The sequence below is a fragment of the Bos grunniens genome, chromosome 8 (genome assembly GCF_055505025.1).
Source record: "Bos grunniens cultivar Pamir isolate PY7600 chromosome 8, Bosgru_T2T1.0, whole genome shotgun sequence".
Lineage (NCBI taxonomy): Eukaryota > Metazoa > Chordata > Mammalia > Artiodactyla > Bovidae > Bos > Bos grunniens.
In genome coordinates this window covers 93,800,439-93,823,991 of record NC_141172.1, presented here as the reverse complement: position 1 = coordinate 93,823,991, position 23,553 = coordinate 93,800,439, and the positions used below count along the sequence as shown (strand labels likewise).

The 23,553-nt window shown below is 36.5% G+C and overlaps 1 protein-coding gene and 1 pseudogene across 1 annotated transcript; both read left to right on the top strand.

Moving 5' to 3' along the window:
* The first annotated feature begins 2,712 nt into the window (after positions 1–2,712).
* LOC147367699 (olfactory receptor 13C2-like) lies at positions 2,713–3,669 on the top strand. Its single transcript, XM_086414167.1, has one exon. The coding sequence runs from the start codon at positions 2,713–2,715 to the stop codon at positions 3,667–3,669; it is 957 nt and encodes a 318-aa protein (XP_086270293.1).
* An 11,784-nt stretch (positions 3,670–15,453) lies between these two features.
* On the top strand, positions 15,454–16,406 carry LOC147367698 (olfactory receptor 13F1-like; annotated as a pseudogene).
* Positions 16,407–23,553: the final 7,147 nt, after the last annotated feature.

The window sequence follows — 23,553 nt, the reverse complement described above, 5'->3', positions numbered from 1 at the left end:
TATTCAAATCTTTGAGATAATCTTCTGTTATCTATATATAATCAGTTCTACATAAATAGTTATAATCAAGTTTTACTTGTGTATCTAGGATTATTTTTATATGCTTAGTTTCTGTGTTGTTTAGTGTACACCTGTTTATGGCTGATAACCTTCTTCATAAATTGTGAATGTTGTAATTAATTAATCTATTTTATCACATTTTATCCCTGGGTCAGGAAGATCCCCTGGAGTAGGAAATGGCAACCCACTCCAGTATTCTTGCCTAGAAAATCCCATGGACAGAGGAGCCTGGCAGTGCATAGGGTCACAAAGGACTGGACACAACTGAGTACACACAACAAAGAGAGCTAAAGTTGGGCTTCCCAGGTGGTACCAGTGGTAAAGATCCTGCCTGCCAAGCACAGGAGATGTAAGAGATGCAGGTTCAATCCCTGGGCCAGAAAGAACCCCTGGAGAAGGAAATAGCAACCCACTCCAGTATTCTTGCTTGGATATCAATATCATAAACGTAGAATTTAAATTTAAAATACAAAATGTGATAAAAATTAATTGTAACATTCACAATGTATGAAGTTTATCAGCCATAAATAGGTATACACTAAACAACACAGTAACTAAGCATATAAAAATAATTCTAGATATACAAGTAAAACTTGATTCAGTTCAGTTCAGTTCAGTAACTCAGTTATGTCTGACTCTTGGCTACCCAATGGACTGTAGCACGCCAGGATTCCCTGTCCATCACCAACTCCCGGAGCTTGCTCAAACTCATGTCCATCAAGTCAGTGAAATCATCCAACCATCATTATATAGAGTTAATTAAATATAGATAACAGAAAATAATCTCAAGGATTTGAATAGGGCATTTAATAAACCTGATTATGTGTATACATGTATTGTTGTGTGTATATATACATATATATAAATAATATATCTTCCCCAAAGAGAATTCATATATTTTGTTGACATTTACAACATGGATCAAGTAAGTGGAACCCAAAAATATATACCTTTAGAATTAAAGGTCACATTTTTTATCATAATAAAATGAATTAGATAAAATAAAATGGAATAAAAGTATCTGATCACTAGGTATGCATATCTAGATTAAAGATTAAAGACAGAAGGAGAAAAAAATTATCTGGAAACCAGTAACAAGGAAATTTCATATAGAAATCTAAGTCTATAGGAAAACAAAGTATTTTAAATGACTCAGAGCTAGAAAGAGGATAAAGATAAAATATTAAGAAATAGTTTTTATTTCATGAAATTATAAAATGCCAAATAAGCGTAAATAAATTTACAAACACAAAAACCTACATTAATGAAACAAAGTGGAAAGGACAAATCTTTCCAAAAGCATTAAAAATTATTTTTGGAGAAAACTTGTAATAGGGGAAAACTATTGTGAAACTCATGAAAAGAGAAATCAGTTAAGAATAGCAATGAAAAAGTAGACAGAACGACTCATAAGGGGAGACTATAGAATTATACACTAATAGATATATTTTGTTCACAGAAATGAATAATTTCCCTCAAAATATAAAGAATTAAAGTGCTCTAAAATCACCATAATGAACTCTTCTTTCTGACTAATCCCCTATTTTGGTCTGACGTTTCTTTTGAAATATTAGTATTGTCTATTAGATTACAAGATATTCTAGACTGTGAGTCAAGTTCTCTGCAAAATGAGCAGTTAAGTTCGAACTCCACAGCCATATGGCTCGGATTCAAGTTCTGCCTCAACCACTTATTTAGCTATGACCTTGACCTTTTTTCTTCCTTTTTTATAATGAAAATGACAATGCTAATAATAGCAATAATTGCCTAATAGGGTTGCTTCTGAGACTAAATTAGGTAAAGTACAAATAAAATAATTAGTAGTCATCTGGTCCTTGACTGTATTCATTTATTCAACAAATATTTCTGAACCTCTTATCTCTGTGTCTGTTATATTGTAGATACAGGTATTGTAGAAGTAAACAAGAAAAAGTCCCTGCCTTAATAAATTTTTCATGCTAATAGACAAGTCAGATAATAAGCATAGCAGTGTAACATGGAAAAGTGACAAGATCATTAATCTATTGTGTGGGGCTTTGTTGTCGTTTAGTCACTAAGTTATGTCCAACTCTTTGTGACCCCATGGACTGTAGCCCACCAGGCTCTTCTGTCCATGCGATTTTCCAGGCGAGAACATTGGAGTGAGTGGCCCTTTCCTTCTCTAGTTTGTAGCCAATAAAAACAGTTTACTTTTCAGTTACACATAATGCAATACTCGTATTTGTTTTAAACCTTAGTTAACTTGTGGTGACAAATACGACCAAAAGCTCAGGCTTCAGCAAGGAAGACTTGGGTTTGAATCTTACCTCTGCTCTAAATTTACCTTTAATTAGGTTTACTTAATATTTTTGCTTTGATTTATTTATTGTAAAATGTGGATGATGACACCTCACTCCCAGAACCTTGATGAGATTCAATAAATTGCATGGCATATTGCTTGTAGCTTGAAAATATGTTCATTTCTCTTCCCTTCCCCCCTCTATTCTATTTGGTCCACTTTATTTCTTTTCTTCCTTCTTTGGTCTATTCCTTTTTATATTTTCTTTTCTTTCTATGAGTATATGGTACATTGGTACATAGATGAATATAATCATAGTAGAATACATATTTTAACATATTCTAATATATTACAGGTGAAAAAGAAACCATACAATGGAATGGGAAAACCAAACCATTCTGTTGGAATTTTTTCTGAAGGGGCTTTCTGGTTATCCAAGGCTTGAGCTACTCTTTTATGTGCTTGTCTTAATAATGTATGTGGTCATCCTTCTGGGGAATGGTACCCTTATTCTCATTAGCATCTTAGACTCCCACCTTCACACCCCTATGTACTTCTTCCTGGGGAACCTCTCCTTCCTGGACATCTGCTACACCACTGTCTCCATTCCCCCCATGCTGGTGAGCTTCCTCTCAGAAAAAAAGACCATCTCCTTTTCTGGCTGTGCTGTGCAAATGTTCCTTGGCTTGGCCATGGGGACAACAGAGTGTGTGCTCCTGGGCATGATGGCCTTTGACCGGTATGTGGCTATTTGCAACCCTCTGAGATATTCTGTCATCATGAGCAAGGGTTCCTATGTGCCTATGGCAGCTGGCTCCTGGATCATAGGAATTGTCAACTCTACAGTACAAACTGGGTGTGTAGTACAATTGCCCTTCTGCAGGAATAATGTCATCAATCATTTCACCTGTGAAATTCTGGCTGTCATGAAATTGGCCTGTGCTGATATCTCAGGTAACGAGTTCATCATGCTTGTGGCCACAACCTTATTCATAATGACACCATTATTGTTAATCATTATCTCTTACACATTAATTATTATCAGCATCCTCAGAATTCGCTCTTCTGAGGGGAGGAGCAAAGTCTTCTCTACCTGCTCAGCCCACTTGACTGTGGTGATAATATTCTACGGAACCATTCTCTTCATGTACATGAAGCCCAAGTCTAAAGAGACACTTAATTCAGATGACATGGATGCTACTGACAAACTTGTATCTGTGTTCTATGGAGTGATGACTCCTATGATTAATCCTTTAATCTACAGTCTCAGGAACAAGGATGTGAAGGAAGCAGTAAAACACTTACTGAGAAGAAAAGTTTTTAATAAGTAAATGGAAAAGGGACAGGTAACTTTTATCATCACAGTGTAGAAATCAATTAATCAATTTTGTTGGTTAGTCACTGAGTCTTCTCCAACTTTTTTGCAACCCAGTGGACTGTAGCCCACCATGCTCCTCTGTCTATGGGATTTCCTAGGCAAGAATATGAATGGGTTGCCATTTTCTTCTCCAGGGGATCTTCCTGATCTGGGGATCAAACCCTCATCTCCTGCATTGGCAGATGGATTCTTTACCACTGAGCCACCTGGAAGCCCCTCATATCCAACTGCTCTGCTGCTGCTAAGTCGCTTCAGTCGTGTCCGACTCTGTGGGACCCCATAGACGGCAGCCCACCAGGCTCCACGGCCCCTGGGATTCTCCAGGGAAGAACACTGGAGTGGGTTTCCATTTCCTTCTCCAATGTATGAAAGTGAAAAGGGAAAGTGAAGTTGCTCAGTGATGTCCGACTCTTCGTGACCCCATGGACTGCAGCCTACCAGGCTCCTCTGTCCATAGGATTTTCCAGGCAAGAGTACTGGAATGGGTTGCCATTGCCTCCTCCAACTAGGAGGCATTAAATTATTCTTTCAACATATATAGTATACTTTCATATATTTTCAACATATAAATTATACTTTCAACATATCTACTTTGGCAGTTTTTTTTTTTTAATATATATACCTTCTGATACATGGGATCTAACTGCTTTAGTCTTACAACCAAATAACTGATATTTAAAGCTGTAAATATAAATAACTTCTGAGTCAAATTACCCACTGTTAAAAATAGAGCTATATATTTTTCTCTGTTCTATAGGCTCTCTATCCATGAAATATTTAATGTACTGCCAATCCAAGAGGAATCTGTTATTAAGAAATGTGAATCTATCTTTTAGATGGTTTTTACATTTGATTTTTATCTGGGGTTTATATTTCTTTCCTCTGTTTGTAATCTTCAATCTTGAAAAAAATCCCCTTTGTCATTTTATTTCTTCCTTTTATTTAAAATATTTATTTATTTGGCTCTGTTGGATCTTAGTTGCAGCATGTGGGATATTGCAGCACATGAACTTTCTAGTTATGGCATGTGGACTCCAGAGCTCACGGTCTCAATAGTTGTAGCACTCAGGCTTACTGGGCTTGGTTGTCCCAGGTATGTGGGATTTTAGTTCTCCAACCAGAGATCGAACCCATGTCCCTTTCACTGCAAGTCAGATTCCCCCCCATTGGACCATAAAGGAAGTCCCTATTTCTTCTTGATCTGAGTTGCACACTTCAGATTTTCATCTTAGACTTTAATGTTTATTTTAAAATTATATCTCTTTTCTCTGTAACTGCTATCATATTAGCCTCTGAATTTTAAATTTTATTTAGTTTGATTATGTTTATTTTAGAATTAAAAAAAAAATTGAGGACTAAGTAACTTGGTTTTATTTCTCTTTGATTGCTTTAGCTTTCTAATGCTAACAAAAATCCCATAATACTTAATTTTTATTTAGATTTTAAAGTCTTCTTGTTTTTCTATCTTATCCTTTAATTTTTTTTAATCTTGTATTTATTTTCACTATAAGGAAGGCATAAATTTCTCCCCTTATATTTCACAAATGAGGCAGTGAGGAACATTATACAGACTACCATAACACAAAGAGAGAAATTGAGTCCATTTCTCTTGAGTCCTTTCTATTTCTATCTCTATCTCCTTGAAACGTTGTTTTAACTCTATTAGTAATTTTTTGAGTATGTTCTTTAAGAAATTTGAGATAACCATCAGTTAATCATTCCCAGATTCTACATATAACTAAAAAAAAAGGAAAAAAAAAAAGACCTAACTGACTTCCTCTTGGAATGGTGTGCTTTCTGAATCTGTACAGGGAATAAAATGAGTTCTTGTGAGTTTCTTTTCTGAAAAGTTTATATATATATTATTTTTTGTTATTCTTTTACATTTACTTCTTTCATCATGATGGTCAATAAGAAGCTGCCCCCAAAGATTTTTTTTTTTTTTTTTTAAATGAGATCACGGTTTTTTCCCTGGTTTTCAGGTTTTCTCCATAGTTGGATTCAATGTTGGTCATTATGCACCCTTCCAGAAAGTGGAAACACCATATGGAAGATTGGTCTTTCTTTGGGAACAGAGGCTAGCAATTTTTGAATTTTATTCGACTTTATTAGGACAAAAAATGTGCCATTCAGAGGGAGATAGAATACAGAAGTGTGAGGGAATAGTTGTTTTTAGAAACTTCTGGTTGTGGCTAATCATTTCTTATTCCTGATCACTATTTAGGCTTCATTGCTAGTCATTTGAGCCTGTTCTTCAGTGTCATCAATGTTGATGTGGTTCTTTTTCCAGTTTGTTTTATGCCATGTGTGGATTATTTTGCCTTTGTTCCCTGAGCTATAGCTGGCTCTGGACTTCTTTCTAAGTGAAAATTTGAGGAAGAGTTGACTCATTGGAAAAGACTCTGATGCTGGGAGGGATTGGGGGCAGGAGGAAAAGGGGACGACAGAGGATGAGATGGCTGGATGGCATCACTGACTCGATGGACGTGAGTCTGAGTGAACTCCGGGAGTTGGTGATGGACAGGGAGGCCTGGCGTGCTGTGATTCATGGGGTCACAAAGAGTCGGACACACTGAGCAACTGAACTGAAATGAATTGAACTGAAGAATCAGATTCCAGGGGAGTGATAGGATTAGCAGATCATAACAGTGTGATAGCAGTATTCTGAGGGGGAAGAGGTGGACATATATTCACCACATGTGAGATACTCCCAGGGACTCTTCAAGTTAATTGGGAAGGTCGTTCATCAAATTTGGAGATAGTCCACTAGGAAAACATGCTACAAGTTAGATTTTGAGTTGTCACTGAAAATTATGTAATGCCTATCCATAATAGTAACTTTGTATGGATCTATGAACATTCAGGCAGTAATTCACTAGAATAGACATTATTTCTGGCAGCTCCTCATTAGGATAGTAATACTGTATCATCAGTTTATTTAAAAAGTGTTATTTTCTTCATTATAGAGGGACTGATAACCAACTCATCTAAAATGATATGTAAGCATTAAATAACAAGTAAAAAATATGAGTCCAAAACAAAGAAACTTTGTTTTCCCACTGAAAATGTTAGTTTTTCATCAGAAAATCACTTTAAAAAATAATTAAAATATTTAAAAATACAATTCAAAAGGTTATATAATATTTAGTTATTACTAAATATTGGCTATATTTTCCATGTTGTAAATACATATTTCTAGCCTATGTTATACTCAGTAGTTTCTATCTCCCACTTCCCTGCCCATATATCCTACCCCACTTAATACCACTGGTAAGCCCTCATTTGTTCTATTTGTTGTTCAGTTGAGAAGTCACATCCAACTGTTTGTGACCGCATGAACTGCAGCATGTCAGGCTTCCTTGTCCTTCACTATCTCCTGGAGTTTGATCAAACTCATGTCCACTGAGCTGGTGATTCCATCCAACCATCTCATCATCTGTCACCCCATTTTCCTTCCATCCTCAGTCTTTCCCAACATCAAGGTAGAGGGAAGATCTAGATCTGTGAGTCTTCTTCTTTTCTGTTACATTCACTAGTTTGTTGTATTTTTTAGGTTCTATGTATAAGTAATATCATATCACTTTTCTTTCTTGGTCTGACTTGTTTCACTTAGCATAATGCCCTCTGAGACCATCCATATTGCTGCAAAAGGCAAATCTTTTATCTAAGTTTAAGGCCAGATACCACAAAAATCCTAGAGGAAAACATAGGCAGAACACTCTTTGACATAAATTGCAGCAATAATTTTTTTGGATGTGTATCTTAAAGTAAAGGAAATAAAAGCAGAAATTTAAAAAAGGAGCCTACTTAAATGTAAAGGCTAGTGCATGGTAAAGGAAACCATCAGCAAAATGAAAAGACCACTTAGTGAATAGGGGAAGATATTTGTAAATCATATGACTGATAAAGGATTAACATCCAATATATATAAATGAATCATACAGCTCAACCTCTAAAAATAAAACAACCTAATTTAAAAATGAGCAGAAGAACTGAATAGATATTCTTTAAGAGAGGAAATGCAGATGGCCAACAGGTACATGAAGAGATACTCAACATAGGTAATTATGAGGGAAATTCAAATCAAAATCATAATGAGATATCACCTCCCACATGTCAGAATGGCTACCATCAAAAAGAAGATAAATAACAAATGTTGATGAGAATGTAGAGAAAAGGGAACCCTTGTACATTGTTAGTGGGAATATAAATTTGTGTAGCAACTGTGGAAGACAATATGGAAATTTCTCAAAAAACTAAAAATAGAACTACTATATGACCTAGCAATTCTACTCCTGGATATACATCCAGAAAACACTAATTAAAAAAGATATGTGCACCCCAATGTACATAGTGGGACTATTTGCAATAGCAAAGACTGTATATTGTCATCCTGCTTATTTAACTCATATGCAGAGTTTAAATAAGTTCAGTTCAGTTGCTCAGTCGTGTCCGACTCTTTCCGACCCCATAAATCGCAGCACACCACGCCTCCCTGTCCATCGCAAACTCTCAGAGTTCACTCAGACTCAAGTCCATCGAGTCAGTGATGCCATCCAAAAATTTCATCCTCTGGCGTCCTCTTCTCCTCCTGCCCTGAATCCCTCCCAGCATCAGAGTCTTTTCCAATGAGTCAACTCTTCACATGAGGTGGCCAAAGTACTGGAGTTTCAGTGTCAGCATCATTCCCTCCAAAGAAATCCTTCAGATTTCAGGGCTGATCTCCTTCAGAATGGACTGGTTGGATCTCCTTGCAGTCCAAGGGACTCTCAAGAGTCTTCTCCAACACCACAGTTCAAAAGCATCAATTCTTCCGCGCTCAGCCTTCTTCACAGTCCAACTCTCACATCCATACATGACCACAGGAAAAATCATAGCCTTGACTAGTTGGACCTTTGTTGGCAAAGTAATGTCTCTGCTTTTGTATATGCTATCTAGGGTGGTCATAACTTTCCTTCCAAGGAGTAAGCGTCTTTTAATTTCATGGCTGCAGTCGCCATCTGCAGTGATTTTGGAGCCCCCAAAAATAATGTCTGACACTGTTTCCACTGTTTCCCCATGTATTTCCTATGAAGTGATGGGACCGGATGCCATGAAAATAGTTTCTGAATGTTGAGCTTTAAGCCAACTTTTTCACTCTCCACTTTCACTTTCATCAAGAGGCTTTTTAGTTCCTCTTCACTTTCTGCCATAAGGGTGGTGTCATCTGCATATCTGAGGTTATTGATCTTTCTCCTGGCAATCTTGATTCCAGCTTGTGTTTCTTCCAGTCCAGTGTTTCTCATGATGTACTCTGCATAGAAGTTAAATAAGCAGGGTGACAATATACAGCCTTGACGTACTCCTTTTCCTATTTGGAACCAGTCTGTTGTTCCATGTCCAGTTCTAACTGTTACTTCCTGACCTGCATATAGGTCAGGTGGTCTGGTATTCCCATCTCTTTCAGAATTTTCCACAGTTTATCGTGATCCACACAGTCAAAGGCTTTGGCATAGTCAATAAAGCAGAAATAGATGTTTTTCTGGAACTCTCTTGCTTTTTCCATGATCCAGCGAATGTTGGCAATTTGATCTCTGGTTCCTCTGCCTTTTCTAAAACCAGCTTGAACATCAGGAAGTTCATGGTTCATGTATTGCTGAAGCCTGGCTTGGAGAATTTTGAGCATTACTTTACTAGCATGTGAGATGAGTGCAATTGTGCGATAGTTTGAGCATTCTTTGGCATTGCCTTCCTTTGGGATTGGAATGAAAATTGACCTTTTCCAGTCCTGTGGCCACTGCTGAATTTTCCAATTTGCTGGCATATTGAGTGCAGCACTTTCACAGCATCATCTTTCAGGATTTGGAGTAGCTCAACTGGAATTCCATCACCTCCACTAGCTTTGTTCATAGTGATGTTTTCTAAGGCCCACTTAACTTCACATTCCAGGATGTCTGGTTCTAGGTCAGTGATCACACCATTGTGATTATCTGGGTCATGAAGATCTTTTTTGTACAGTTCTTCTGTGTATTCTTGCCACCTCTTCTTAATATCTTCTGCTTCTGTTAGGTGCATACCATTTCTGTCCTTTATCGAGCCCATCTTTGCATGAAATATTCCCTTGGTAGCTCTAATTTTCTTGAAGAGATCTCTAGTCTTTCCATTCTGTTGTTTCCCTCTATTTCTTTGCATTGATCACTGAGGAAGGCTTTCTTATCTCTTCTTGCTATTCTTTGAAACTCTGCATTCAGATGCTTATATTTTCCCTTTTCTCCTTTGCTTTTCACTTCTCTTCTTTTCACAGCTATTTGTAAGGCCTCCCCAGACAGCCATTTTGCTTTTCTGCATTTCTTTTCCATGGGGATGGATATGCAGAGTACATCATGTTAAATGCTGGGCTGGATGAATCAAAAGCTGGAAGCAAGATTGCTGGTAGAAATATCAACAACCTTAGATATGCAGATGTTACCACTGTAATGGCAGAAAGCAAAGAGAAACTAAAGAGCTTCCTGATGAAGTTGAAAGAGGAGAGTGAAAAAGCTGGCTTAAAACTCAGTATTCAAAAATGAAGATCATGGCATCTGGTCCCATCACTTCATGGCAAAGAGATGGGAAAAAAGTAGAAACAGTGATAGATTTCATTTTCTTAGGCTCCAAAATCATTGCAGATGGTGACTGCAGCCATGAAATTAAAAGGTGCCTGCTCCTTGGAAGAAAAGTTATGACAAACATAGAGAAGCATAATTTTTTTTAACAAATTAGATTGCTTCTGAATGAGTCAGGATATGAGGAGCTAAGGTTATAGAGAGAGAGTTAAACCTACCAAGACATTCTATTCTGAACTGAAGGGATGCCAAGTTTCTGAATTAAGGAAGTTAAATGATCTCAACAGGTACAATTCATTTACCACATGAAACACTTGCTAATTTTTAAGCTGCCCAGAGTAAGAGTGCTAGAAATTGAGCAAAAGGAGGTTAAATATGTTAAGTTAGGTTTTATCAGTCCCACAGTGGGTATGAGATAAAAATTGAAGTCCATTGACTCTTGAAAGGGAAATCTCCCTTGTACAAACTCCAGGTTCTCAGTTTGGAAGCTAGAGGGATAAATCTAAAATAGGAGATGAAACAGATTTTTGGCCAAGTTCTACAAAATCTGAAATCCATCTCTACCTTGTCTCAGTGACTCTTTGGATTAAAGCAGTCTTTCTCAATCTAGGCTTATATCAAAGGATAAAGGAAATTCTCTTTGTATAAATAAAACATCATCCAGAGATTATATGTATTTTATGTATGATAACTGGTAAGATATAAAATCAAAAGATGAAAACAGATGATTGAAAATCTCTCAGGATGATCCAAATATAGAAGTTACCAGACGTATTTGAAAATAACCAGTGTTAACATGTACCTTTACATACATTACAAGATGATGAGTTCACTAGAGCATTCAATGTTATATTAAAAGGTCAAGTAGATATTATGGACCTGAAAAATACAGCCAGAATGAGAAACTAGAGATGGATTTACCACAACTTAGACACAATTGAAGAAAGGCTTAGCAAATTGAAAGATTAATCAGTAGAAATATCCAGACTGATGTATAGAGAAAAAAAGAATGGAAAATACAGAAAGGACTGTAAGAGCTTATATGGGTCATGTTGGAAAAGACTAGTACATATAGCTGAACACTCAGGGGGAGAGGAAAAAGGGGAAATGGGGTAGAAAAGAAATTGGCTAATACTGAATGATTTTTTCAAACTTATGAAAGACATCAAGCCTTAAACTCAAGAAGATCTATAATGTTAAGAAGGGTAAATAAAAAGAAAGCCACACTTAAGAATCTCTTTGTAAAATTTTAGAAAACCAATAATAAAACTAAATATAGTCAAAGTAAATAACAGACATTTTCCCACAAAGAAGTAGAAGCAAGTAGAGCAAATAGAGAAGTAGAGCAAAACAAGAAAATAATCTAGAGCCCAAATCTCACCTTGTGGCCATTTAAAAGTGGAATAAGAATGTTTTATCTTCTATTACTCTGATAACTGAGATAATTGTAGAGATTGCTGAAAATGAATGGGTCACATTACAAGCTCAGAGGCTACTTGGGATGGCATCTCTACAGTTCTATTAATTGGAATGTTTGCTATATAGTTCAAGGGCCATCTGCAGAGGGATGGAATAGGCAAATAGTGCCCTCTAGTTCTGTTTGCACAGATATTTCTCAAGAATCAGGCCTTTTACTTAGCCAAGTGCCTGAAATAATTACAAAAATTTTACTATTGTTTTTTTTTTTTGCCCTAAATTTCTTAATTGAACTTGGAGAATTTCACCCCCAAGGAGAAATGGAAACTTTCTTAACTTCTTTAGTTTTCAGAATAACAAATTTAAATTATTAATGGAGTTGGAAGGTCCATAAAAGCAGTAGGAGACTTTAGAACTGAAGTTCTAGGGATTGCCCTTTGGAAGATTTTTGGAGAAAATCATAGGGGGTGATTTGGGCAGAACAAATCTTCATATCATTATTTCTCTTAAGAAATTATTAAACAGTTTTTAATTAACATGAGCTGTGTATGTGACACAGTGAGTCAGGCAAGATTTGGGTTGATTTTTTGCAAACTAGGAACATCAATGTCCTTTTCTAGTATAATCTTCTGAGTAAAAATACCTCTGCACAACCCACTTTAATATAGTTTTCATAGAATACTATCAAAATTGCAATTTTAGACTCCTTTACTCTTTGGAGCACTACACTAGAGTCTCAAGAATGACTTTGTTGAAGATCACTTTTAAATATTGAAGCACACTCTAACCAAAAGTGAAGATGTGCATTTCATGTGCTGAGGTAAATGGGAACAGACATTAGCCATCTCCTTCTGTAATCTCAGATTTACAAAATTTATTAGCTTTTTTATTAGCTATGCCTTAGCTATGTCTTAGCTCTGCCAGGAAACCAGAATAAAGATATTTACTTTAAGAAGAAACACTAGTTAGTAGGAAAAATATTGAGATGAAGAAATGAGTTTTGAAGGTGGGATAAAACTTTTGACTATGTGTGTTCCAGAGTTTCTCATTTGCCTAGACAAGTCATTGAACTCCCTCAAGTATATGTCATCTATTTTTTTGCATTTAAAATTTTTTATTGATATATAGTTGATTTGCAATATATGTCAGTGTCTAGTGTATGGCAAAGTGATTCAGTCAAATATATCCATATATTCTTTTTCATTATGGTTTATTATAGGATTTACATATATTATAGTTCCCTGAATTATGTGTCAATTTTAAAATGAGAAGGTTGGGTTAGGAGTTTGGAGTCTATTCTGGCTCTGACATTTAGAAAGAAAGAGAGGAATTTGTTGAAACAAGTTTAATTATCTTAACATTGTAATCAGAAATCATTTTAGAGAAAGAGAAAATATAAAATGACTTGGAGTAGGTGAGACCCTGACAAAGATCTCAGATAAGAATGAGGGAATGAGTGGGACTCCATCTGGATGAGAAAAGGTGAAGACTTCATTGTTTTGTTTCTAAAAGTAGACAGAAGAGCAGGTGAAGGGAGAAGGAACATGAGGGCCCAGAGCCAGAAAAAGAAAACTGAGTGCTGGGTGGGGAAAACCCAATGTAGAAACCCTCAGTGGAGTGGAGGTATTTGCTGATCAAAGGGGATGTTAGAGACCAGGCATGCCTAACTTTTGCCTTTCTGGAAATAATTGGTAAAGTGTTTCATTTTCATACATGGCTTGGAGGTTGAAATTTTAATAAATTTTGAAAAATTTGCTATGTTTTAAAAATCTGAGTCAATGTGGGCTAGCACTGTAGCAGCACAGAGGCAATTATGCTTCAGGAAAGCAGGGAGAACATGAAATCATAAACCACTATTGTGATCCTGTGAAACATTAAAGCGATCATGGTTTTGGGGTTATGGAGGGAGAATTTAAAGCAAGTTAATCTAAATCATTTAATCTGCACAAGATAGAAGCTATTACCCTTCAGTTGTGTCCAACTCTTTGTGACCCCATGGATTGTAGCCCATGAGGCTCCTCTGTCCATGGCATTTTCTTGACAAGCATACTGGTGGGAGTTGCCATACACTCCTCCAGGCTTTCTTCTTCTCCCATGAATCAAACTTGTGTCTTTTGCATCTGTTGCAGATTCTTTACTGCTGAGCCACCAGAGAGCCGGTAAAATCAGGTTTCAAAGAGGTCAAGTGATTTGCTAAATTTTGCATGCCAGTAAATAGCATGGTTGATTTCAGAGCTTAAAATCTCACACTCTGAGGACAGTGCTCTAATCCTTACAGAAGATGACCTTTTGGAAAGTATTTCTTCCTTGTCTAAGAGCACAAGTGATCATTGTCTTTTTCACATCTCATTGTATATCAAATACTCAAAACTAAGAGCTAATCATTTTGTTTCTTGATTCAACTGGTTTCTTTGAGATCAGAGAAATGATCAGAGAAATTTGCAGATGTATATAACAAGTTCAGAGGTCTTCAGGCTTTTATGTTGACACAGAGAACCAAAGTGAAAATGCATTTATCTTAACACATATCAAAAACTTGCCATGTTCAAGCAGCCATGTGTAATTAAAAATCTTAAACATGACATTACTTTGCTAGTATTGTGAGGAACAATCTCTTCACAAGCTCAGCGTCCACTGCAGCGGCAATAGGGATGTGCATATCTGGGTATAGTCAGTGTGATATACTTGAACAACGTAACCGTGTACAAAGAATGAAGCTGTACTTATGGTTTATGGCATACAGTTTTGATAACTAATTGAAATATTCAAGAAAGTTAAGATTAGAGCCGGGAAGGAAAGGTACTTCAGGTAGATAATTGCATATTAAAATATATAAAAAATAAATTTGCATGCTAAGAATGTGGTCCCACAGAGTGGTTGTTTTAGACCAGAAGGTAGAAGTAGAGTTGGAAGATGAGATCAGAGAATTAGACAATGATGAGAATGTGAGGCTTGTGTAATTTGTGACTGAATTTGTTTGAACTCTATTTTGAAAGACAGTGGTTTTCAAACATACTTCCATATGTGATCAGTTGTGAGATATATTGTAAATAATTAGCTTTACATTATGAATTGCTTGCCTTTGTAATAAAGGATGGGTTCAAGATTATTCCATAGTCAAAAATGCCTTCTTGAAGACAGATATCACATAGTGTTAGAGTGAGTGGACTCTTGTTGATCTCCTGTTTATATTCCTTAGTGTGTGGCATTTCCATCTGGTTTTTTTTTCCACATAATTTGAAACTTTTTGGGGTGCAACTAAAACCTTTCCTGTTTCAACTTTTACAACCACAAAAAAAACTGTTTCTTTGCCCAGAAACTACTTCTGATCTTTAACTTGACTGAAGCCAGTTCATATTTTGATTAAAACAAATCTCAAAATATCTTACAAAGTAATACCCCTGACATAGGTTAGCATTTATCTCTGTGTTTGCCTAGTATCTTGGGGCATATGTATATCATGTTATTATAACTTTTAATTTACTTGAATGTGTCTTTTATTTGATTTTGATTTGCCTGAGAGAAGACTTATATAACCTCACTCTAGATTCTCATTGCCTTAGAGTGTATTCAGTAAATGTCGGATGAATGAGTGAATATTGCTAGTAATATTGGAAGGCAATGCTCCCTTTAAAGTTCCTCTAACAAAAACTCCTTGAAAGTTGGTAGAGTGTAAATTTTAAATATACACCATGTATACTTTTATTCACTATTACAGATGAACAAAGAAGAATAAAATGGACAAGACAAATGCAACAGTCATTTCTAATTTTATTTTTCTGGGATTTACTCACTATCCCAAAGTTGAAATCACCATATTTGTGTTGTGCTTACTGATGTACTTGATCACCTTACTGGGTAATATTATTCTGATCTCGGTTACTGTCCTGGATTCTCACCTACACACACCCATGTACTTCTTTCTCAGCAACCTGTCATGTCTGGACATCTGGTATACTTCTGCCCTGACTCCAATTCTGGGCAAATTTTATTTCAGGGAGAAACACCATCTCATTCTCAGCGTGTGCTGCTCAGATGTACTTCTCTCTGGCCATGGGCTCCACTGAGTGTGTGCTCATGTCTGTGATGGCGTATGACCGATATGTAGCCATCTGCAACCCCCTGAGATACTCCATCATCATGAACAAGAAGATTTGTGTTCGGATTGCAGTTGGCTCGTGGGTGACAGGCTCCTTCACTGCCCTGGTGGAAACTGTGTCTTTGTTGCAGCTGTCACTGTGTGGAAGTGGTGTCATCAATCATTTCACTTGTGAGATTCTGGCCGTCCTGAAACTGGCTTGTGTAGACACTTCCAAGGTGCAGTTAATCATGCTGGTGATCAGTGTACTTCTTCCTATGCCAATGCTCCTCATTTGTATTTCTTATTCATCCATCCTCTCTAGCGTCCTAAGAATCAGCTCATTGGATGGTCGAAGCAAAGCTTTTTCAACATGTGCAGCCCACCTGGTGTAGTGGTTTTATTCTATGGGACAGCTCTCTCCATGTACCTGAGCCTTCAACTATGGATTCACAGGAAATAGATAAATTTATAGCCTTGGTATATGCTGGCTTAACCCCCATGTTGAATCCTATCATTTATAGTTTACGGAACAGAGAACTGAAAGTGGCTGTGAAAAAATTGCTGGTTAGGAACTCTCTTTGGGCTCTTTCAGTCTCTAGTAGCACATAATATCTGTAAATATTAAGGGATATTTAGTGCTCTATCTATATATCAGGAGATAGTTGGGGTAGACACTCATTTTTAAATGTGATGTGCAATTTTCTAAGTCTCTTCTTTGACTAATCACTGAAAGTCTAAGTAATATCAATTATCATACATAAATTTATCTGATCTTAAAAAATAGTCTCATGATGACAAATTTTAATTTTTATCTGAGGTTATAGGGTTAAATATAATTATTTTTGTTTTTTAGTGTTATTTTTATTTATTTCTAAAATTTTTAAAAATTGAAATATATTGATTAATATTGTTTCAAGTCTATAACAAAATAATTCAGTTATGTGTGTGCATGTATTCTTCGTCAGATTCTTTTCCAAAGTAGGTTATGATAAGATATTGAATATATTTCCCCATTTTTATAGTAGGTTCTTGTTATTTATCTATTTTGTATGTAGTATTAGGTAATTGGGTATCTATTAACCTCAGGCTTCTCTGGTGGCTCAGTGGTGAAGAATTTGCCTGACAATGCAGGAGGCACAGGTTCTATCACTGGGTTGAGAAGATCCCCTAGAAAAGGAAATGGCAACTCACTCCAGTATTATTGCCATGGAAATCCTACAGACAGAGGAGCCTGGGGGGCTATATAGTCTATGGGGCTGCAAAACAGTCAGACACAACTTAGTAACTAAACAACAACAGCAATCAATTAGTCTCAAATTCTCAATTTATCCATCATCCTCCTTTCTTTTTTGGTAATGATAAGCTTGTTTTCCATATCTGTGAGTCTATTTTGTAAATAAACTCATTTTTATCATTTTTTGTAGACTCCACAAATTGATGGTATCGTCTATTTGTCTGTCTCTAATTTACTTCACTTAATAGAATTATTTCTAGGTCCAACCATGTTGCTGCAAATGACATTGTTTTATCCTTTTTATAGTTGAGTAACATTACACTGTATATGTATTCCATGTCTTCTTTATTCATTCATATGTCAGTGGACACTTAGGTTGCTTCCATGTCTTGCCTATTGCAAATACTGCTGTTATGAACATTGGGGTGCCTGTATCTTTTTGAATTAGCAATTTCTCTGTATATATGCCCAGGAGTAGATTTCAGTATTCTATGGCAACTCTATCATTAGTTTTTTAAAGAACTTCCATACTGGTCTCCATTGTGGTTGTACCAATCTGCCTCCTCACAAACAATATAGGAGAGTTCACTTTTCTCCACACCTTCTCCAGCATTTATTATTTGTAGACATACTGATGATGACCATTCTGATCAGTGTGAAGTGCTACTTCAGTGTAAATATAACTTAAAAATTAAATTTGTATATTGGTGAGTATTCAAAATTAGGTACATGTAATATACAAATGGACGTGAAGAGTTGGATATAAAGAAGGCTGAGCACTGAATACTTGATGCTTTTGAACTGTGGTGTAGAGAAGACTCTTGAGAGTCTCTTGGACTGCAAGGAGATCAAACCAATAATCCTGAATATTCATTGGAAGGGCTGATGCTGAAGCTGAAGCTCCAATACTTTGGCCACCCGATGAGAAGAGCCAACTCATTAGGAAAGACCCTGATGCAGGGAAAGATTGAAGGCAGAAGGAGAAGGGGATGACAACGGATGAGATGGTTGGATGGCAACACTGACTCAATGGATGGCATTACTCAATAGTGTGCTGCAGTTCATGCGGTTGCAAAGAGTTGAACACGACTGAGCAACTGAACAACAACAACTGATATAACAACAATATGCGAATGTAATTACTAGATTTTTAGCTAATTTATTATTAGCCTCTGTGTAATGCTGAATTGTGTCCTTTCAAAACTCTAATGCCAAAGGCCTAGCCCCCCATCCCCTACTCCCACACATACCTAGTACCTCAGAATGCATCTATATTTGAAGATATGACCTTTAAAATGTGGTTAAATTGAAACGAGGCTGTTATTGTAGGCCCGTATACAATCTGATTTGTGTCATTATAAGAAAAGAAAATTTGAATGCACATAGTGAGAAGGTGATGCTCTAGAAGCCAAGCAGAGGCCTCAGAAGACTTTAAACCTGCTAACATCCTAATGATGGACTTCTAGCTTCCAAAACTATGACCTGATAAATTTCTGTTGTTTAAGCCACCTAGTCCCTGATGTTTTGTTATGGCAGCATTAGCGAATTAGTATGAACTCTTTTTTAACATAACTAAATGGAATAGAAGTAATTACATATTCTCTAAATGTGTGGCTGTGTTTTAAATGTGTGAATGTGTTTCTGTATGCAGATATGTTGTGTGTGTGTAATGTGAACATCTATATACAGATATAAAATATCTGCAGAAATATATCCTGAATAGAAGTAGAGTGGATGAGTTCCAGTCAAGAAAAAAAAATATCAGAGAGTTTAGTGGCATGTTGTTAGTCTTCAGATGCTGACTTTTTTTTTTTTTGGTAAATTCACAAGAAGATAAAAGGTGTTTCAGTGAAACTACTAGTTGTTGCTATTGTTGTTCAGTTGTCCACTAGTGTCTGAGTCTTGTGACCCTATGGACTGCTGCACACCAGGCTCCCCTGTCCTTCACTATCTCCTGAGCTTGCTCAAACTCATGTCCATTGAGTCAGTGATGCCATCCAACCATCTCATCCTCTGTCGTTCCCTTCTCCTCCTGCCTTCAATCTTTCCCAGCATCAGGGTCTTTTCTAATGAGTCTACTCTTCGCATCAGGTGGCCAAAGTATTGGAGCTTCAGCTTCAACATCAGTTCTTCCAATGAATATTCAAAAAGTATTAGTACTCTGCTTAATCCTGTTATTCCAGACACCTGGTTCCTTAAATCCAATGGTATAAATGGACTCATTAGCACTTAGAAAAAAAAAAAAAAAAGGACATGAAATCTGTGCTATAGATGTTACAATAATGAAAGCCTATTAAATGGGTGTAAAATATTGAAGTATGTGAAATATCTTATTATATAAACCACAATATACAAAGAACTAAAATGTATACTTAGAAATTTTCATAGCATTTGTAATTCCTCTTTGGAGCAGGTAGCTAAATGTACAGAACGTATTTTTTTTTTTTGTCATGGAATCATTAATAATATCTGTAGGTTTTTTTTTTTTTTTTTTGTCTTGGTTCAATTTGAGGACTGCCAATTAGTATAGAAGAAAGAGATAGAAGATGTACTGGGATTAATTTTAGGACATGTTAGCAAATTATAACAAAGATTTTTCTAGTTTGTCCAAAGAGCAACAACCTCAGGTAGTTAGATTGGAGTCAATGGGCAGATCAATAATTATCTGATAATAATACTTGAAAGCAATGATTTATGACTATTGGAGCAATAATATAAAGGTGAAAGAATGGAGGAATCATGAGTATAGGTGTTAGTATTGTTGGTTGGTCTGCCTGATTTTAATAAACTTCCATAGTACACATACTAGATAATGGTGGATTGCTGTTATTTTATTGCCTATGACTTGTCTTTCAGTTGCTAAGTCATATCCGACACTTTGAGACCCCATGGGCTGCAGTACACCATGCTTCCCTGTCCTTCACTATATCCTGAAATTTGCTCAAACTCATCCATTGAGTTGGTGATGCCATCCAACCATCTCATCCTCTGACGTCCCCTTCTCCTCCTGCCCTCAGTCTTTCCCAGCATTAGGGTTTTTCCAGTGAGCTGGCTCATCACATTAAGTGGTGAGAGTATTAGAGCTTCAGCTTCAGCGTCAGGTCTTCCAATGAATATTCAGTATTAATTTCCTTTAGGATTGACTGGTTTGGTCTCCTTGCTGTCCAAGGGACTCTCAAGAATCTTCTCCAGCATCACAATTTGAAAGCATCAATTTTTTGATGCTTACCCTTCTTTATGGTCCAACTCTTATATTTGTACATGACTACTGGGGGAAAAAAAAAAAAAAACACATCTTTGACCATACAGACCATTGTCGGCAAAGTAATTTCTCTGATTTTTAATATACTGTCTAGGTTTGTCATAACTTTTCTTCCAAGAAGTAAGAATCTTTAAATTTCATGGCTACAGGCACTATCCATTGTGATTTTGGAGCAGAAGAAAATAAAATCTGTCAGTTTCCAGTTTTTCCCCATCTACTTGCCATGAATTGATGGGACCAAATGCCGTGATCCTAGTTTTTTGGATATTGAGTTTTAAGCCAAATTTTTCCTGTGACTAGTATTTCATAGTTGGTTATTTTAATATATTTAATACATTATTTTAATACATTTAATACATATTTAATATGTTTAATATTAGGATGGTGTTACCATTATTTATTTCTTTTTAAATATCATAAAAAAAGGAAATTGGAAGTCAAGGCTAATGGTTTCTTCCATATAAGAACGTGACCTCTCTGTGCTTTGGAAGATGGACACTGCAATGTCTACATTATGAACCTATGACAATCAGATGGGAAAATAAAAACCAGCAACCAATTGCTAGTAATTTTTATTATCAAATGCAAGGGAAGAGAGAGATCCTCTCAGGACTTATATGAGCATGCATTTAAGAGATGAAGGTGAAATGGTTTGATGAAGCCTGTTTGTCAAAAATCTTATCATACTGGGCTTTTTACTGTAGAAAGAGCAGGTCAGTGAATATTTTCTCATACTCTTGTGATGTGATCAGGCTAAGATGTTAGGTTTAGAAAGACTGGTCTTTCGAAAGTATAGAGAATCAATTGAGAATGGGATAAATGAGTTAGAGAACCATGGAGACAGTGTACATAGAGTCAGTGAAGACTTAGAAAGCAATGAGATGAAAAGATAGGGCGAATATGGGAATTTCATGGTTACAGTATTGGTTTGAGGATCTTTCATGTATGGATAGTCATCAACAATGATCCTACTAGTATAAGGGAAGAACTCTGATGCAGCCATTGATTGAATAAGAGGAGAAGCTTAAGAATGATGACTTCATAAAGGTAATGATGACTTCATAAAGTTAATGATGTAAGTTGGATGACTGGCTGACTGTGTTGATGATTAGGCTTCCAGGTGAAGAGAGATTAGTGAAGTCCAGGAGAGAAATCAGGAGTCAAGCTGTATATTAAAAAGTCCTTTGCTCAGAGATGCCAGTTGAGCCCTAGGTGTGGATGATATGGTCTATGCAGAAGTTTGCAACAGATATCTATAAAATGATTGCCTTCATTTTTCTACAATTGGTCAGAGTTGAAGTAAAGGGAAAAGAACAGAACACTTGTGATTTGGAGTATAGAATTCCAATTTGATTTTTGTCTGCACAAGCTGAGTGAACTTAGGCTATTTTTTAAACATGCTAGTTTGATTTTCTCTTCTATGAAATACAGATAACTTATTTACTATACTTATAATAAAATTCTTTCTTGCTACTTCTGAAAGACCACCTGTCAGTCAACTTATTTTATTTTAGAGTGTAATTGATAAAAAATGTTGTGTTAGTTTTAAGTTTACAGCAAAGTGATTCAGTAATATGTTTATGTATCTATTAATCTTCAAATTCTTCTCCCATATAAGTTGTTAGTAACACTGAGCAGAGTTCCCTTGCTATACAGTATATCTTTGCTAGTTATTCATTTCATATACAGCAGTGTGTACATGTCCATCACAAACTCCCTATCTATTCCGCCCCCTCCTTCCTTCTCCCTTGGTAATAGTAAGTTCATTCTCTAAGCCGGTAAGACTGTTTCTGTTTTATAAATTCATGTCTACTTTTGAGTTCAGTTCAGTCACTCAGTCATGTCCGACTTTTTGCAACCCCATGAACCACAGCACGCCAGGCCTTCCTATCCATCACCAACTCCCAGAGTCCACCCAAACCCATGTCCATTGTGTCGGTAATGCCATCCAACCATCTCATCCTCTGTCGTCCCCTTCTCCACCCACCTTCAATCTTTGCCAGCATCAGGGTCTTTTCAAATGAGTCAGCTCTCTGCATCAGGTGGCCAAAATATTGGAGTTTCAGCTTCAACATCAATCCCTCCAATGAACACCCAGGACTGATCTCCTTTAGAATGGACTGGTTGGATCTCCTTGCAGTCCAAGGGACTCTCAAGAGTCTTCTCCAACACCACAGTTCAAAAGCATCAATTCTTCTAGATTCTGAATAAAACTGATATCATACAGTATTTGTCCTTCTCTATCTGACTTACTTTACTCAGTATGACAATCTATACATCCATCCATGTTGCTGCAAATGTCATTATTCCATTCTTTTCAATAGCTGAATAATATTCCTTTCTGTATGTACATCACCTCTTTCTCCACTCAGCTGTCAGTGAATACTTAGGTTGCTTCCATGTCTTGGCTACATAGTCAGATTTTGATCTTTATTCTGGCTAGATTCTAAATTCAGCTCCTTTGAATTTACTTGTGATTTCAATTATATTGAGCAGCATCTGTTACTTTATTTCATGTCTAGTCCTTTCACTCTGGCAGCTCTTAGGAATATTAGCATAAAATACCCCCAAATCTTTCCTCTTCTCATTGCTGTCTGTCTCTCCACTCTATCTCTGTCCTCTTTGTCTCTCTCTATTTACCTCTCTTTCTCAGCTTTAATCCATTGCTACCCATTCTAGAATATACTGAAATATTTGTTTAATATTTCATTAATTAAGTCAGCATCACCAACTTGATGGACATGAGTTTGAGCAAGCTCTGGGAGATGGTACTGGACAGGGAAGCCTGGTGTGCTGCAGTCCACGAGGTTGCAAAGAGTCGGACATGACTGAGTGACTGAACTGAAAGGATTTGTTTTCTGTGGGGAAAACAGGTGGGGAGGATTAGATTTCTGCTTCTGACCAAGAAGAAACAGGGACCATGTTTTGCCCTTCTACCTGAAGCAATAAAAATACAACAGAAATAAGTGTGAAAAATCAATTTTAAGATATTGAACATCAAACAACATAGGACAGTGATCCCTGAGAGATGAGGAACAAATGAAGTGAACCCTTTAATTTTCCCAACTTACTTCCCTGAATGATGAATTTCCAGGTAATAAGATAAGGAGAGGGAACCCATCGGGAAAGGATTTGAGGATGGAATTGAGAGGCCAGGAAGAACAAGGCAGTTAGTTTTCAAGTCCAAATCCAGAGAGGAGGAAGCTACAGAAAAAAGAGCTAGAGTTCTAAAGGGACACCGCTCTGCTTTCAGCTGAGTA

Coding starts and splice junctions, on each gene's coding strand:
- LOC147367699 (XM_086414167.1), top strand. CDS start 2,713: ATGGAATGGGAAAACCAAACCATTCTGTTGGAATTTTTTCTGAAGGGG.